This window comes from Parambassis ranga, chromosome 5, assembly GCF_900634625.1.
Source record: "Parambassis ranga chromosome 5, fParRan2.1, whole genome shotgun sequence".
Lineage (NCBI taxonomy): Eukaryota > Metazoa > Chordata > Actinopteri > Ambassidae > Parambassis > Parambassis ranga.
In genome coordinates, this window is record NC_041026.1 from 21,045,351 (window position 1) to 21,061,067 (window position 15,717).

At 40.2% G+C, this 15,717-nt stretch overlaps 2 protein-coding genes across 4 annotated transcripts; both read right to left on the reverse strand.

The window, feature by feature from the left end:
* Positions 1-463: 463 nt before the first annotated feature.
* Positions 464-7,345, reverse strand: LOC114436416 (prostacyclin synthase-like). Its single transcript, XM_028406670.1, has 10 exons — positions 7,287-7,345; positions 6,863-6,986; positions 6,144-6,319; positions 5,580-5,723; positions 4,985-5,112; positions 3,881-4,062; positions 2,035-2,188; positions 1,503-1,684; positions 969-1,120; positions 464-751 (listed from the first exon to the last, which is right to left on the reverse strand). The coding sequence occupies exons 1-10, from the start codon at positions 7,343-7,345 to the stop codon at positions 607-609; spliced, it is 1,446 nt and encodes a 481-aa protein (XP_028262471.1). The 3' UTR covers positions 464-606.
* A 1,368-nt stretch (positions 7,346-8,713) lies between these two features.
* Positions 8,714-15,672, reverse strand: thumpd3 (THUMP domain containing 3). Of its 3 annotated transcripts, none has more exons than XM_028406666.1 (10): positions 15,619-15,672; positions 14,974-15,279; positions 14,819-14,896; positions 14,318-14,746; positions 13,755-13,885; positions 12,011-12,080; positions 11,670-11,785; positions 11,479-11,583; positions 11,237-11,360; positions 8,714-9,145 (listed from the first exon to the last, which is right to left on the reverse strand). In XM_028406666.1, exons 2-10 carry the CDS (start codon positions 15,205-15,207, stop codon positions 8,966-8,968), a joined length of 1,467 nt encoding a protein of 488 aa, XP_028262467.1. In that variant the 5' UTR covers positions 15,208-15,279; positions 15,619-15,672; the 3' UTR covers positions 8,714-8,965. The 3 variants fall into 3 exon arrangements, with proteins under 3 accessions (XP_028262467.1, XP_028262469.1, XP_028262468.1); XM_028406668.1 differs by having other exon boundaries at positions 14,974-15,231; positions 15,619-15,670; XM_028406667.1 differs by lacking the exon at positions 15,619-15,672 and having other exon boundaries at positions 14,974-15,609.
* Between the last annotated feature and the right edge of the window lie 45 nt (positions 15,673-15,717).

A 15,717-nucleotide genomic window follows, 5' to 3' on the forward strand; every position in this document is an offset into this window, starting at 1 on the left:
ACTAATCCACACAAACATTGAGACAACCACACTGAGGTCAGACCTGTACACTGACACATTTTTAAATCACTGGACTCTGAGCACCTCACAATCTGTGGCCTGATTGGTTGCTTTTCAAACGACATATAAATCTAAACTTTCCGCTGTGATTTACTTGGCAAACAGCAGGCGTGTCAGTGTGACAGATGTGTGACCGGCTCTGTTTACAGTACAGACAGTCCACTCATTACACTCCGGCTCTGTATTCAAACATACAGAAAGCCTAACTTTTCAAGAACATTCAGACTTTTCCCCACAGAATCAAAAGAACTCAAAAATTCTACTCTGAAAATTTTGTGAAAAATTAAGTCAAGACTTTAAAGAGTTTTACAACAACTGTTTTCTGCCTTTAAAGTAAAAATTCTCATTTTAAAGTCAGTCATGAAACTAGTCTGTGTATTATACATGGCTAATGGACAAGAACTGAAAGAAAAAAGAATATTTATTGATAAATAGTAAAATAACTGCATTTTATAAATATAGAATACAAAAGTACAAATGACATATTGACACTATAAACAATGTTGAAATGTACATAAAGTCGTGTGTGTGTGTTCGCTTCTGTTCTTAGTGTTTGGGTTTATATCGGACGGGCAAGTCTCCCTCCGGTTGTAGCATCCCAAATCCATAGCGGCTGGCATTTATCTCTGGCATCTGAGCATTTGGGTCACACAGCTCCAACTCATAGTTAGTCAACACCATGTAAACAAACCTGGGGAGAAAACATGTATGAAAGGAAATAACCACAATCAGAAACATAAATACTTTATTAACCCCATGGGGGGAAATTGCTTAATAATAATAGGATTAATTAGGATAGGATTATTAATAAGGATTAATAATTATTAGGATAAACTCTACTGTGGAACATTGAGAGGCCCTCACCAAACTGTAAACCTATGGCGGTGTGTAAAATGTAGGACACTCACTGTCTGATGGTATTGATGGCAAACTGCTTTCCCACACAGCCGTTGGTGCCTGCGCCCCACGGCATGGTGTAATATTTCAGCCGCTTCCCTCCTTTATAAAAATCCCTCTTCACTGATCCATCTTCATTCAGGAAGCGGTTGTACTTGTATTTCTGGAGAGGAAACAGCAGATATTAGATTCAAGCACTCAAACATAAACTTCAAAGGCTGTTAGTTTGTCCAGTTACTGGTGGAAAGATTTTTTTTTTAATGCAGCCTTGTAATGTCCTTCCCACGCCTATTAGCTCTTCCCGTGCTCTGATAATCCTTCAATGGCCTGCAGCTCTGGATTTGACCTCTCACTGGGTAATACAGGGTCAGCTTTGTGTAGGCGTTGATTCCATCTTATATAAACAACCACAGATGCCAATTACACTTACTTCTGCCTCTAAGACAATTACTACTATTCCTGTTGGCAGCTCAGGAAGGTTTTGACCGAGTGAAGAGGCTGGAAAATGGAAACGCTCATTATTAAAAGGACAAAGAACAACTGACCTGTGGCTCGTGGTGGATCTCGGGGTCCATTTGAGGGCTGATGAAGGGGAACAAACACACTCTGTCTCCTTTTCTTAGTCTGTACTGCTGGCCGTCAGCCATGTGGAGGGTCTTTTCCTGCACTACTTCTCTTGTGATGAAGGGGGCAGCAGTGAGTCTTAGGGCCTCTTCCAAGGCACTATCTGAGAAAGGGCAGTGGTAAGTGGTTGTTAATAACTGCACATTTTGGTTCACATATATTTGTGCAAAATATTTCTGTTTTTTTATATTATTCATTGTAATTTTTGTCTTCAAAACTTATTTATTAGCCTATATGTTTTGCACTAAATTGTTACTGCACATAATGACAATTTTCATCCATCAGACTGAAGCATAGTGCATGCTGCTTACATATATATATATATATATATATATATACATACATACATGTATAAAAAAAAGAAATTCAGGCCTATATTTGTCATTTTCATGGCAACACAATCACATCCTCACTTGTGTTAAACAGTGGCCTCACTGTTTACACTGTACTCACCAAACACCGGGGTGCTCGTGGGTCTGTCTGTGAGAGGAGCCTCTGAGGTTTCCATCTGTGAGATCTGGCTAAACTCCCTCCTCACCGCAATCAGAGCTTCAGGATTTGTCAACAAGTATCCGAGCAGCCAAAAAGAAGCAGGACCAACATTACCCTGGAAACAAACAAAGACTCACATGAGGCTGATGATAAGGTCTCTCACTCTGGCGTTGCATAGTGACAGCGCAGGTGCTTATTTGACAAATAAAAACATCACATGAAAGCCTCAGTTCTAAACTCTTCCTTTTGTTGAGACTCAGAAATTTCAGCCAAGGTTAAGATCGCCTAAATCAAAAAGCCAAATTATTTTTTTAGTGCTGAAAGATCATAAAGTATGGTCTTCCTTTCATGTGTTGTGGGATGAGAAGAACCATGCTCTGGATTGTTTTACTGCTGTCAAAGCACAGTGCAGTAATGGTTTACTTAAAAAGGAAAGCCACTGGAAACCTGAGGTCCCCTGCCATCTGCCTGTATCCAAGGGCAGGACATTAAAATTGTTCAGCTTTATGGAAAAGCACAGAGGACACATAAAAGACAGAATGACTTAGAAATTCAACATAGTAAATAAAATTAAGCCGTTTCAATGTTGCCACAAAAAATGTTTTGTCATTGGGGCATGACATAGGCCAACTGTTATAACTATTACCTCAGCGCAGCATGCACATATATTTACTTTATTAATTAGGACTCGTAATTAAGTGAAAATAAACAGGGATGAAAAGTGCAAAAAAGGATGTGCAACAGTCACCTACAGGTTAAGAGAAGAAAATAAACCCCTCCAGGAGAGCTGCAGGCAAGTCAGCATGAGTCAGGACCAAGTCCAGCTCTAAGGAACACTCAGCACTCAAGTAGAGCAGCTCATCTCATATTCCAAATACTTGATGCTGAACTAATACAAAAAAAAGACTTTTTGTCTTGAAAATGTGGAAATGATTATTTTTTTCAGACATCCACTCAGCATAATTGTTCACAGTGCTCTAGTAGTTTTATCCAGGAAAAAAAATCATCTGAACAATGTCCATAAAATTTCAGCTTCTTTCATTTTGACACAAAAAAATAGTCAAATCAGTGGTCAATGCCAAAAAATGTTCTCAGCACCATCAATAGCTGTCAAATCTGTGCAGCTGGCCTTGCCAAAGGCAGACAATTCACACCACAGAAAGATGAACAGCACCCCCATGTGCTGTATGAGAGCACCGCACCCCAAATCTTACTTAAATTTGAGTTTCCTTGGAGACGTGTAGGACAGAAACAACCTCACAGTGTCATAATGCTATCAGGTTCATCTGACTGACTAAGGAGGTGACTTGACTAATCTCTGGATGTGATCATGGGTGTAAGTCTTTGCTTTGCACATGAAAGAACTTTTTTCTTTGTCATCTGACTCGCCTAAAATGATCTAACCAGTCATGATGCAAGATGTGACGACATGAGAAGTATCTTATTTCATTATATATTTGTTTTCAGGAAAAAAGAGAGAAGTATGTTAGACTTTGCTTTTTTATTATCAGAAGGCTTTAATAGACATGATGCCTTCTTATAATTATTTTAATGAGTTGTGGGGGCATTATTCTGTATTTTGCAGTTTATGAAGCAAAAAACAGTTATGTTTATTGTTTTTCAGCCCCTTCATTACCAGACTGGTACTGCACTGGCTAATATAATGTGGATGTACATTTACATCTTAATAAGAATGTAGTTTTGCAGTCATGCTGATGCTGATAAGGGCCATGAGCCAATATACATCAAGTGATAAATTTATTTCATACACAAGTGTTGCTGGACGTTTGACCTCTTTGTGACTCACCTGTGTCGCCCAGAGTTGCATCAGCACAGCCTTTTTCTGTGTCTCCTCATCGGTCCCCTCCCCCTGCAGGAGCCGCCTGTAGGCATGAAGCCAGGGGTTAGACCCAGAGTCCTCAGTCAGACCTGCTGGAGCCAAAAGCTCCCAAAGCCTTTTCTGAACACTCTGTGCTGTCCTCTTTTCCTCTGTCAGATAAACATCACAAAGTCAAAAACCAAATAAGTCACATACAAAAGATAAACAAGCTCCAACGAGTGAAATTTCAGATACGATGTGCACAAGTGGTGGGAGAGAAACACTGAAACACTTAGTTATGACACGTACAACTGGAGGAGGTACATGATAATATTGTAACTGGCTGCCTTTCAGTATAGAGTGGGCAGGCCAGATGAAATCACAACCACTGACATAACAGTAAACAAAGGGGAGACATGGCCGGGGGGAAATAAGGCTGCATGTTGTGACTGAAGTGAGCTACAAGTACAGGTTGGATCACAGTCTGTAGAGCTCTGCGATGATGAACTGGGAATCCTTTAATAACACTCCTAGACACTATGTAAGCTACTGAGTAAGTGCACCTCACCACGGCAACCACAAAACAAAACTGAGAGAATGTTAATCAATGATGTCAAACCTCCATTAGCTCAGACACAGTGACAGATGTAAACAGTAAAGATGTTCAAAGCCAATTACTCTCCGCTGACGCATGACTTGTAATAACACTTAAATCCTTCTAAAGTTTCGAAACAACTGATGTGGTTTTTAAAGGGGAGAGTGCACATCAAATCCCCAAAACATTCATTGTTCTGCAGCCTGCAGTGCTAATTATCCATCTACAGACGTTTGTGTTGGTGTGAGGTGCAGAGTTATATCTGAAGAGACTTCAGATCATATAACTTGGCAGAACTTTTGTGGGGCTTGAAAAAAACTTGTAAAACAATGTCAGGTCAGCAACTTTGTGAGCAAACCAAAGTACACCTAGCAACAATCTGCCCATGACGACAGGTTTGAGCATGTGACTGGGTTTGAATGCTAATAGATATTAATAATGCCCTCCTCCTTTGAGCTGTAATACTTGTCAGGAATGGATGCAGTCTGTGTTCGTACCTGATTTCAGTGTGCCCCTCGCCAGTTTGGTTAATAGACCGTCGAACTTCTTGTACTCCTCATAGACAATGGAGGGATCTGTGCTGTTGTTGTTCTGCTCTCCTCCAAACAGTGTCAGGTACCCCGTCCTGTGGAGGAAGAAGAGGTACGAAAGTGTAAGAATGTGCGAAACTCTCCACTGATAGATACACAGCTATTTTGTTGTGATGGAAAGATAACCAACCCACGCACAGTCTTCTGTTTGCAACTATGTTTCCACTGGCACACCTCTACAACTCTGTACATAAAGCATCTCCTCATACAAGACGTCATTGTGTCACCGTAAGCGTTCTCCTAACCTGCTTTCTCCTTTGTTTAGTCAACGAGGCTCATTATGAAAGACTACAATTTAATTCACATCCACTCAGCTAAAACGCTGGACCGGAAAGGTGACTCGGAACATTTGGAACGCAGCCATGCTACATTATTCTTGTTGCATTTACAAACAGAGGACCACAGGGCTGACTGGTGTGTAAACTGTTTACCTGAATGCCTCTTTTGAAATAATTAATAGCATACTATGTGTGTGTGTGAGTTGGAGGAAGTTTGTTCTTACTTAAAGAGTAAGCTGTAGGACAAGTCGAACAGTCCCTCCTCTTTCCAGTCTTTCTGGTTTGGAGTCATCTCGGCTTTCAACAAGGCCTGCAGGTTTCTGCTCATGGTGCTGTTAAGAGTGGCTAAATTTATTCCATGAAAATGCCTGAAACACAAAAGGTTAGAGAACATGTAAATCCCATGACACTGATTGATGGTATTTTAGCAAACACTCAGTGACACATTATTTTAAAGAATACCAAGCTATTATGACCTAAGTATAGTATTTAACTGCGTAACATTGTGCACAAAGAACAGGAGGTGTGAAGCAGCATAACTCTGAGGGAACCTGAAGAAGGCAGTGTGCCTTGAATGTGTCAAGGATTCCCTGGGGAGTTCCTGTTTTCTTTCACAATAAAAGCACAATAAATGAACTCTTTGGACAACAATACCGCAATAACAAAACAAGAACCTTCGAATGGGAACAGCGATCTCCAGGAATACACACTTATACTATTCATGGGTGGGGGAATTCTCCAAAACATTTTTGATTCCACGTGAACTAATAATGAAAATGAAATTGAACCTTTTCATCATTGCTTTTGCTTTGGCCGGCTGATGATGTGGGAGCTGCAGGTTGAAGATCCTCTCCATGAGCACCTGGGCATAGCGGGTGAAGTCCAGGGAATCTGAGTCCTCGATGACTGTGTCGTATGAGTGTGGATCCAGCAGCACAGTCACGTAGCGCCCAGCAGCACGGACCTGCAGAGCACCAAGACCAGAAATGAGACATAAAGCAGCCGCTGTGTTACTGCTTTACACCATACTAACCCTTTTCCTATTACAATAAGTTATAATTATTGTTCTCAATATCTTGTCCAACAGTAACACAATATAGAAACAAATTAAATACTGATCTTATGTTAATATAAATCAAGGTTGTATGATTGTGTAAACTGAAACACATTCTAATAAGAGAACGGTGGGAGAGCAGTATTACTGCCTCATCTGGATTATTTGTTTTTTCTAATAATGAAACCAGCAGAAATTTCCACAACAGGTCTGGATTAAAATTCACTTCCCTTATCAGACACAGTTGCAATAACTAAAAAAAAACAAAAATTAGCATAAAAACTTTCAAGATTATGTGTGAAACCGACGCACATAACAGAATCTGTCTTCTTTGAATTTAAAAGATTATTTCAGGATTACATTAAATTAAATAATATAGAGAGTTTGCTGTGGGATTATAATTAAAAATTCTACTTCATTCTTGACTAAAAAATATAATCAGCTTGTACTCACGGTGAAAATGTTGCCATGTTTCATCTTCATTCGATTTATGAATTTAGAAGCATCTTTTCCAAACTCAAGCGCATGTCCTAACCATGGGATGAGTCCTCTGTCTAGAGGTGGCTCACCCTTAGATCTGAAGAAAAGAAATAGAGAGCTTTTTTTCTGTGCATCTTTAGCTCAGCCTCCATTATTACAGGGATTATTGCATCACAGAAATGTCACAGATTTCCATTTGTAATTTGGCACAAAGAAGAAAAAAAAAACAAATCCTTTGAAATCAAACTGAAGCAGGAACAGCCCACTAAACTCTAAATGGTCGCTTCATTAACAACATAACCACAATGTTATTACTGCAGCATCACATCAGTACACACACACATGCTGCAACAGTCCTGACTCGGTGTGTTTAAAGGACAAACAGGTGGTTACTCACCTTGACCTGCGCGTGAGGATGACATAGAGCAGGACCAGCAGAAGGACCGTCCAGATCATCTCGCGTGGAGTCTTCACGTATCCGCTCCGCAGAGTGTGTGCAGAGTTCGGCCAGCCCTCACATAAATAGTGTACAACCCACGGTGATCTCCTCTTCATCACCGCCGCGTCATCACGTCGCCGCTCAGACATAACAGAAGCGGACGCGTCATTGTATAGAAGCGACACTATAACACAACGACGTCACCCACCGGTGACTTATCCAGTGACAGCAGGAAATGAGAGTTAATTCCTGTCAGGGCACGTTTCACACGAACACAGCCACTTCCGTTCAGGAGAGACAGTCAAAATATTTGGAGGGCGACGCTGGAATATTCACATTTTGTTGACTTTTTATTGACCTAACCGTGGACATGCTGTCAGAGAGGATGAGCCCATGGAAAGCTTTTGGGATTAGGCTACTTTTCTAAAACTTCTAATTCAGATTTGATTGGTTTACTTCCAGTTAGCCTTAAGAGTAATTGTGGTGTTTTCATTTGTATTTGTATATGTTATTAAATATATTTAGTTTTAGTAATTATTAGTTTCTTTCATAGTTTTATTTGTAAAAGCCACATTTTTCAGGGGCCAGAGTTAAGAAGCCCAGTCACAATATAAAGAAACAGTCTGTATCATTTTAAAGGTTGTATTGTCCATAAACTGTATTTTTAAGCACTCAATGTGATGTTTTATTATTTATGATTTCTCCTCAATGTTAATATCACATTTTAATCACTGTGACAAAAAATGACATTTAAACACAACAAAATGCCTTTTAATCTCTACTGTGCATTTTGTCTGTCAAAAATCATTTTCATTGACTGTACACACTCACACAATGATTTACTATAGGCAGCACCACCTTTGATGTTTGATATGATTTTTTCCCCAACATTTTCTTAAATGGCTAAAACCAGTATAATTTTCCAACACCAGTTGTCACTTGTAAGTTACCTATAATAGTTAAAATCCTCCTGCATGTCAATCATTGCTGTATAAATGATGAACAGAAGATGACAGAGCTCGTCTCTGTTTAAAATGACTTCAGACAAATGTAATTAAATTTTCAGGACATTCTGTTTGGGAATCTCCGTCCTGTGTTTAGGGCTTGGCAGTGACTTACTACAGGAGGCTGAAGTATACTGCAGCCTGCTGCTGTTCACGTATGCTGCAGTGCTGCTGTCCCTGAGTAACACACTTCCTTCTCGGTTGAAGTTTGCTCTTCATGTCCTCACTTGTTTTCTGCTTATGTCATGTATGAATCTGAAATATGAAGAAATTAGGTGCAAAGCAGGTTTAATGTGCTGAAAAAGGAGAAAACACCTCTGCTTCATCTTTTACCCACATCAGTCTAAACTGGGAAAGTAAAGTAAAGTGAAGGAGACAATGGACTGACACAATGACCGAACCTTTATTAATCCAATGTGTAGCTCCTGTACAGCTCTGCTAATCTGAGGGGTGCAATCCTTTCTGAACATGACAAATGAGAACCATTAATCTGCTGCCTTAACTTGACTTATTTCCAGTTTTTAAACCCAGTGAGAAAATAAAAATAATAATACTGTTTGCTCTGCTTTACATAAACAATGTTGATAAAGAGGATATAAAAACACGTCCTCAAACATAACTGCAGAATGTAAATTAAGAGTGCTGACTGTCATCTTTGTCATCAACCTTTCCTTGTGATTCATAGACGTCCTCGGGAGTTTGACCAAACACGGCCGTGGTCCGCTTGAGGAGGTAGACTCCAGCATGTAAACCCCCTACGTTGACCCAAACAGTGTGCAGCTTCCTCCACAGTCCTCCCATCCTTGAGATGGCCTGGAGACAACATAAATCTTGTTAAGTGAGACTAACAAAATTAAACATTTGTTTTACGTAAAATAACTAGTTTAGACAAGTACAGCCGTTAAAAGTCTTTTTCCATGAGACAGACCGAGTAACTGTGAGTGTTTATTTAAGGATAAATTGATGCCGTATGTGAGCTACGAAGCAGAAGAACAAGTTCAGGTTATTTACCCTTGATGAAGAGCCGCGTAAAAAATACTTTTACAAATAATCACTGCTAAATGACTGAAGTTGTACCAACAACACTGGCCCAAAACCTAAAAATAACAAGGTTAAAATCATACTAATTAATAATATAATTAGCTTATAGTCAATGTATGCATCCTTTTTGTTTGATAACAGCAACAGGTAGTTCATAACTAGAGGAGATCTATTTCTAATGTGTCATGTTGGAGAAGAAAACAACCTAGATGCAGTTTTGCTGCTGACTGCGTCAGGTTTTCCTAGAACATATTCAGATGGTCTTTTTTTTACGACTCCTTCTACCCCGATAAGATTCACAGCTGCAGACACACTGCATAATTTTGTCTCCCTCCAACTGTAGCCCCTCCATTGGGTCAATAAGATTGTCTCCCAGTGAAAGAGGTAGCAGTGTGCAGGTATCTGAAGGAGGCAGGTGTGGATGACTTGATATCCACATTCCTGGTTGCAGCTATAAATCCATTCATGTGGGAGCTTCAGAGTTTCTTCCTGATTTTCTTCTGTAACTGTCTCAGAGATCAGTAGACTCCTGTGATAGTGTGACCCCTTCTTACAGGAAGGTCACCAAGAGCAACCTTTTTTGCATCTCAGAAAACAAACATGGTTACAAATTGCTGCAGAAAGGGGCTATTTTTAGAATTTCCCTGTGGCAACAGCTTTTCTATTTATACACAAAGCACTATTCAGTTTCTCAATCTTAACACACCTCCATCTCAAGCTCACTGAAGTGTGTGAAAAGCTGAACAATGAATAATAAAAGGCTGAAATGCAAACAATCCAAATTGTCCTCGGGTGGAGCACATTGTACTGTGAACATGTCTGCTCCATCACAGGGTGGACAGGTCCAACCTCATCAGCCCTGATCTGCAATTAATAACATTTAAAGAGTGATTTGCTGCATCTTCTATGTCTGTTCCAACCCACCTCGTATTATATTACCTGGCTTTAGGTTAAACATTAAATCTGCAGTACCTCTAATTTATTCATCACTGATAAAAATCTGCACCTGTTCAACAGGAATATAACAGGAGTAACAGGGACATAACAGGAACAGGTCGTGTCCTACCATGGTGGCTACACTAAAATCAATGCTTTTTTGTTGTGCGTTTGTTTCTGCCCAGTGTTGCTTGTTTGCTTGCTGAAAACACAGTATTCAAAGTAAGATTATTAGTTTAGAAAAAAGCTTGAATTGTTCACAAATTAACTAAAATGATCACCAACGTGTGAAGAAATAACAGCTGTAGTTTTGTACAAAATCTAAGGCCCATACTGTAGTGTCAAAAACTGCATTTCTCTCTCTGAGGGGGGGCTCCAAAAATACAAAACTACCCGGTCCCATAGAATGCCTCAGCTCCACTCGTGCACAGCCACTTAGCCTGTATTTGGAATAATCGTGAGTTTAGGCAGACTACATCACTGCTAACATGGAAACAGTGGGCAACACCCATAAAATGGACTAATGAGTCAGTATAGCTCTAGATCAGTGCTGCCCAGGTACAGTGTATTCCACTGAATTTATACTATCTTCAGTATATCAGGGGTATTTAACTGAAACAAAAGTGATTTTTTTGTAGAGGACAATTTCACACCTTTGTATAAGTATCTTCTGTAAAACTTCCTTCATTCAATGTGTTAATTGTGAGTTCAGAGCTGCGTGTACTGATAGGAACTAACATGAAGTGTGCTTGGCTGTGTCAAACTGACTGAAACTGACATTTGTAAGCAATATCAGCAAGTAAACCACAGGTAGCATACATCATTATCAGGAAGACAGTAGCAAGACCGAACATGACCGAGTCTGTGTTTCATATTCCTGGAAAAAAGTTCTTTGTCCAAATGTTTGTAATCAGAGCAAATGGTTACCTTGGAAAAGCATTTTTTGTCTTGCGTCAAGAGAACAGCCTTTCCTGAGCCTGGTCTGCACACACGAGCCATTTCTCTGAGGCAAGAGGGGTACAGATCCCAGTTCTTCTTCTTAGAGCCCATCCTTTTGAAAAAAGCACATAGTGATCATTACCATCAGACTGTGGTGTCTGCTGTGTGGCATAAATCACGTCTAAACTTTAGTTAAAGCAATATGTTTAATCAAACTGTTGTCTTGGTACCTCTTCCCAAAGGGCATGTCAGTGATGATTATATCAACAGAGCTGGTCCTTATGGGTAAATTGCTCAGATCCCACCTAACTGTGTCAATAGGCAATCCAGGATGGCTGTTGAAACAAAAACCAAAGAGTTTACATTAATACAGTGACATCTCTTATGGTTTACGTGAGGGCTTCATGTGTTACAATCCCACCTTCCCTTGTCTGCCCTCCGTTTCTGGATGTGACAGATGTTATTGACAGTGCGATTAACTGCCATGTCATTGTTGTCACCAGCAATGTAGAAGGCACTGTTGAATTCTATGGCACCCTGGGAAATATGACATGACACACAATGACCCTTATTGTGATGTAAAGGTCATCAGTGAATAATTCTGCTTCCTCGATGTGAGCAGCCGGTTGTATAGCAGCATTCAGGTAATGTAGGCGACATAGCAAGCAAACTGGAAGAATAAACAACTAACTTAAAGTCAATCAGTCGCTCCCATTAGGTGGTTAAGTGTTTATCTGTGATATGTCTCACAGCACGTCTCACCTCCAGTGGTATGGCTCCTGTCCCACACATAGGATCGAGTATAATATCAGATGCCTGAGGTTTACACAGCCTGTCAACAGACAATGGAATAAGAAAATAACACTGTGTTATAAGGACGGTACATAATACAAGTTCTGCATTTGGTAATAAATGCTTTGAGTTCACAGAAACACATTCATTACACATTCATAATATATGTCATCAAGAGCAGCTACCGACACATCAGCACATGGAGGAGGCAACATTACAATCAGTGGATAATCTGCTCTACAAACTGAGCCTCCATCATTTCTGCTGTAATCACTTCTGAAACTTTATCCACTTAATACACTGTTCTCCTTCCAAAAGCATGTTTCATTCATTCTACCCAGTAATCTGTCACAGCATTATAAATACTTTACCAAAAAAAATCCTCCTACTCACACAACATGATCCTCATAAACAGCGACCAGCCCAACTCCTCCCGATGAACAGCTCTGTTCTTTCTCCTAGAAGGCTATTGTGTGTCACTTATCTAATTAGTGTCTACACTCTAAATGTTAAATACCTGAACAGCATCCAAGTCATATTTATAGTGCCACTGTGGGCACAGTCCTGCATTGTTATTTTTCTTTGTTCGTGATGATGTCATTCTTTCTGAATGCGCACAAAGATGTTTTGTTTTTCAACTGTGCAATAGTCCGTCAAGTTAAAAGACACACAGATACACAACACATCATGAAAGTTTACTGTGGATCAGTTACTGGTTCTACATCTGAAAAACAGTATTATTGTTTTGGAAAGTCTCTACTGCCAGACCTTTGTTCTGGAATTATTTACAACTAAAATGATGTTTTTACAATCTAATAGTGTATTTCTGAGCACTCTGCTTACATGACAAACAAAGCAGTAATTTACATGCATCCCAGCTAATAGAGGTAATGCTGATCTCCTGCCCATTATAACACTGTTCATAAGAAGGAACTCATTTCAAAGAGTGTCAAAACTTGTTCTTGGTTTTTTTCTAATGTTTAGGACAAAGATTTAACTGTAAAAATTCGAAATCTAAATTAAGTGCACCAATCAATCATCCCCACTTTTTAATGCACGTACATTGGTTGCTTATCTTGGAAACAGAATCTGTGAGTTAGCAGAAGTGTTCTTTGGTTCTTTTGTCACGCCTAAGAATAAACACAGTGAGCTGTGACTTGCAGATGCTCCTCAATAGAAAAACAGCTTTTCTTGGCTAGTGTGATGACACTGGATACACCTGTATGTAGGTGGGGAAGGGTGGCGTGATCACATATGCTCTGACACAATCTGAACACGTGTCCAGTCCAAAAGATTGGAAAACCTTTGATTTTATAACCTAATTGCATTATTGATTTATCCTCTTCACATAACCTGTGCTGCTGTAAAAAAAAAAAAAAAAAGGGGGGGGGGCAGCAGTGGCTCAGTGGTATAGCAGGGTTGTACAATAACCAGAAGGTTGGTGTTTCGATCCCAACTCCTCCCTAGTCACTGTTGTGTGTCCTTGGGCAAGGCACTTGCCCACATAGCCTCCAGTGTACTCACTGGTGTATGGCACGCCTTGCCAGGTCATTGTATGACATCGCTTGGCAGCAAGAAATGTCCCCTCTGTGGGACTAATAAAGTTTTATAAATAAATGTATTAGAGGCTAAATCACCTCTTTAACAACAGAACAGTGATGCAGCATAAAGGTGTAACATCCTGTGTTGAAGGAGATACTGTTAGAGGTGATACCTGAGCATGCCATAGCACAAAGTGGACCGCAGAGTAGTCGGTCCAAAGTGGCTGATGTTTCTCCGATGAAGACTTTCTTCAGTAAGTGCAATACCAATAACAACCTCTTCATTATGTATGTTCAGTAAGACCTTCAGGAGACACAGAAACAAAACAATGAGATCTTTACTGAACATATCTATATTGCATGATGGTGGAATGAATAAAAGCCTTTAATTGATTTACTTTTACACTAAATTTCTTAATCATTGACTGAAATACTACACGGTTGTTTTTGATAACACGCCCTATGACATAATTTTCAGACAGCTGTCATCACATCGTCATCATCAAGTTGTTTCATTAATTTAAGAAACACACACATCACCTCCAGTCTTTGCCCTTTAGGCACTTTTCAACTCATCACATGATGTGATGTGAACTGATGTGAACTTGATGGAAATGTGACATAATTGATTTGTTATCGCTTCTATTGTTAATCCTTAAACTAAACATTACCTAATATCTTGAAACATTATCTGAACAAGCAGAGTTTCTTTTGGCTTGCGAACAGGTATGCGTACCTCTATGTCAAACTTAGTCATGTCTGCTTTCCACTGGAAGAATTCTTGCACAGCCCCACCAAAGTCTCTGGCTGCCTCATTTGAGGAAAAGCTGTGTTTATCACCAGCCCTGCTGCATGTCACACGGAACTTGATGACTTTGGCCTCAGGTGCTGCCTCTTGTGCTTCCTGTTCACGGGTCTCTGAGTCGGGTGTGCCCTCCGGCTTCGACTGACCTTCAGCAGCAGTCAGCACCTCTGACTGCTCTTGCTGCTCACTGTCAGCAACAACTTCATCACCAGCCTCATTGTTTGGTTTAACTTTGGTGGTATTTCCTCCTCTCCGGTGGCTTTTCTTTTTTTTTAGGGCTCCATTTTGTTTCCAGACTTCTAGGGCATTAGTCCAGGGGAGCTTAGAGGCAAGCTGCTGTAGCTCCATCAGCGTGTCCTCCTGCACAAACCACAGTGTTTGTTATGCTGACAATCAAAAATATGCCCTTAACATCAGCTACAACTGGGTTACCTTTGATTGTTTGAACTGGTAATGGTCAAATTCTTCAACCACAACAAACAGGTTGTCTACAGACCTCAGAAGATGGACCTGCAGACACACACAGATTTTACACACCATACAACAGTGTTTTCTTCTGTTAAATGTCTGATAGTCAGATCGCCTACCTGAAAAAGCTTATCAGTAGTTATTGGAAAGTATATGCGACCACGATCTTTGCTGATTCGTGCATCTACTCCTATTTTCTCTTTGACCTCCTCTGCAGCAGTGTGCTCAAACCCTGTGGGTACAGTAGCTCCTATGGTAACAGTGATGATGTCTCCAATGGTGACATCAGTCTCAGTGCATGGTCCCACTGCATCAGAGTCCTGCTCTGCAGCAGCATCTCCCTGGGAGGACATACTGGATCTCTGGCCTCTTCCTGACTGGACACAGACGTGTATAATATATGTGATAGGCCACCAACAGCTCGCCTAGAAAGACACCAGTTTGTGAGATATTTAGCCTGTCAATGCTCTAGATGTTATATTCAACAAAGAGCCATTTGCGGAGGATTCTCCTGTGGTATCACATTAACGTATGTTAGCATGAAACGCTGTTAAACGATGTAGAGTTAACTGTTAACTTAGCTGGCTAATAATAGCAGGAACTTAAAGTTGGTTTCGTAAGTTACTGTTCATACGACTCTTATAGTGAAAGGCTTCTCCATAATAATGTTTACTTATACATGAGCCCCCAGGTTAAACCGTAAAGCTAATAATACTATTTTAATACTCAGTCCCGTTAAATGTGCTAAATGGAACAGGACCAACCTGACACACACGAGGGAAAGACGAGCTTCCGCCTCACAGCAACAACACTGACACCCTTCCGGTTTATTCTCTTCAGAATAAAAGCCTATTTTATAATAA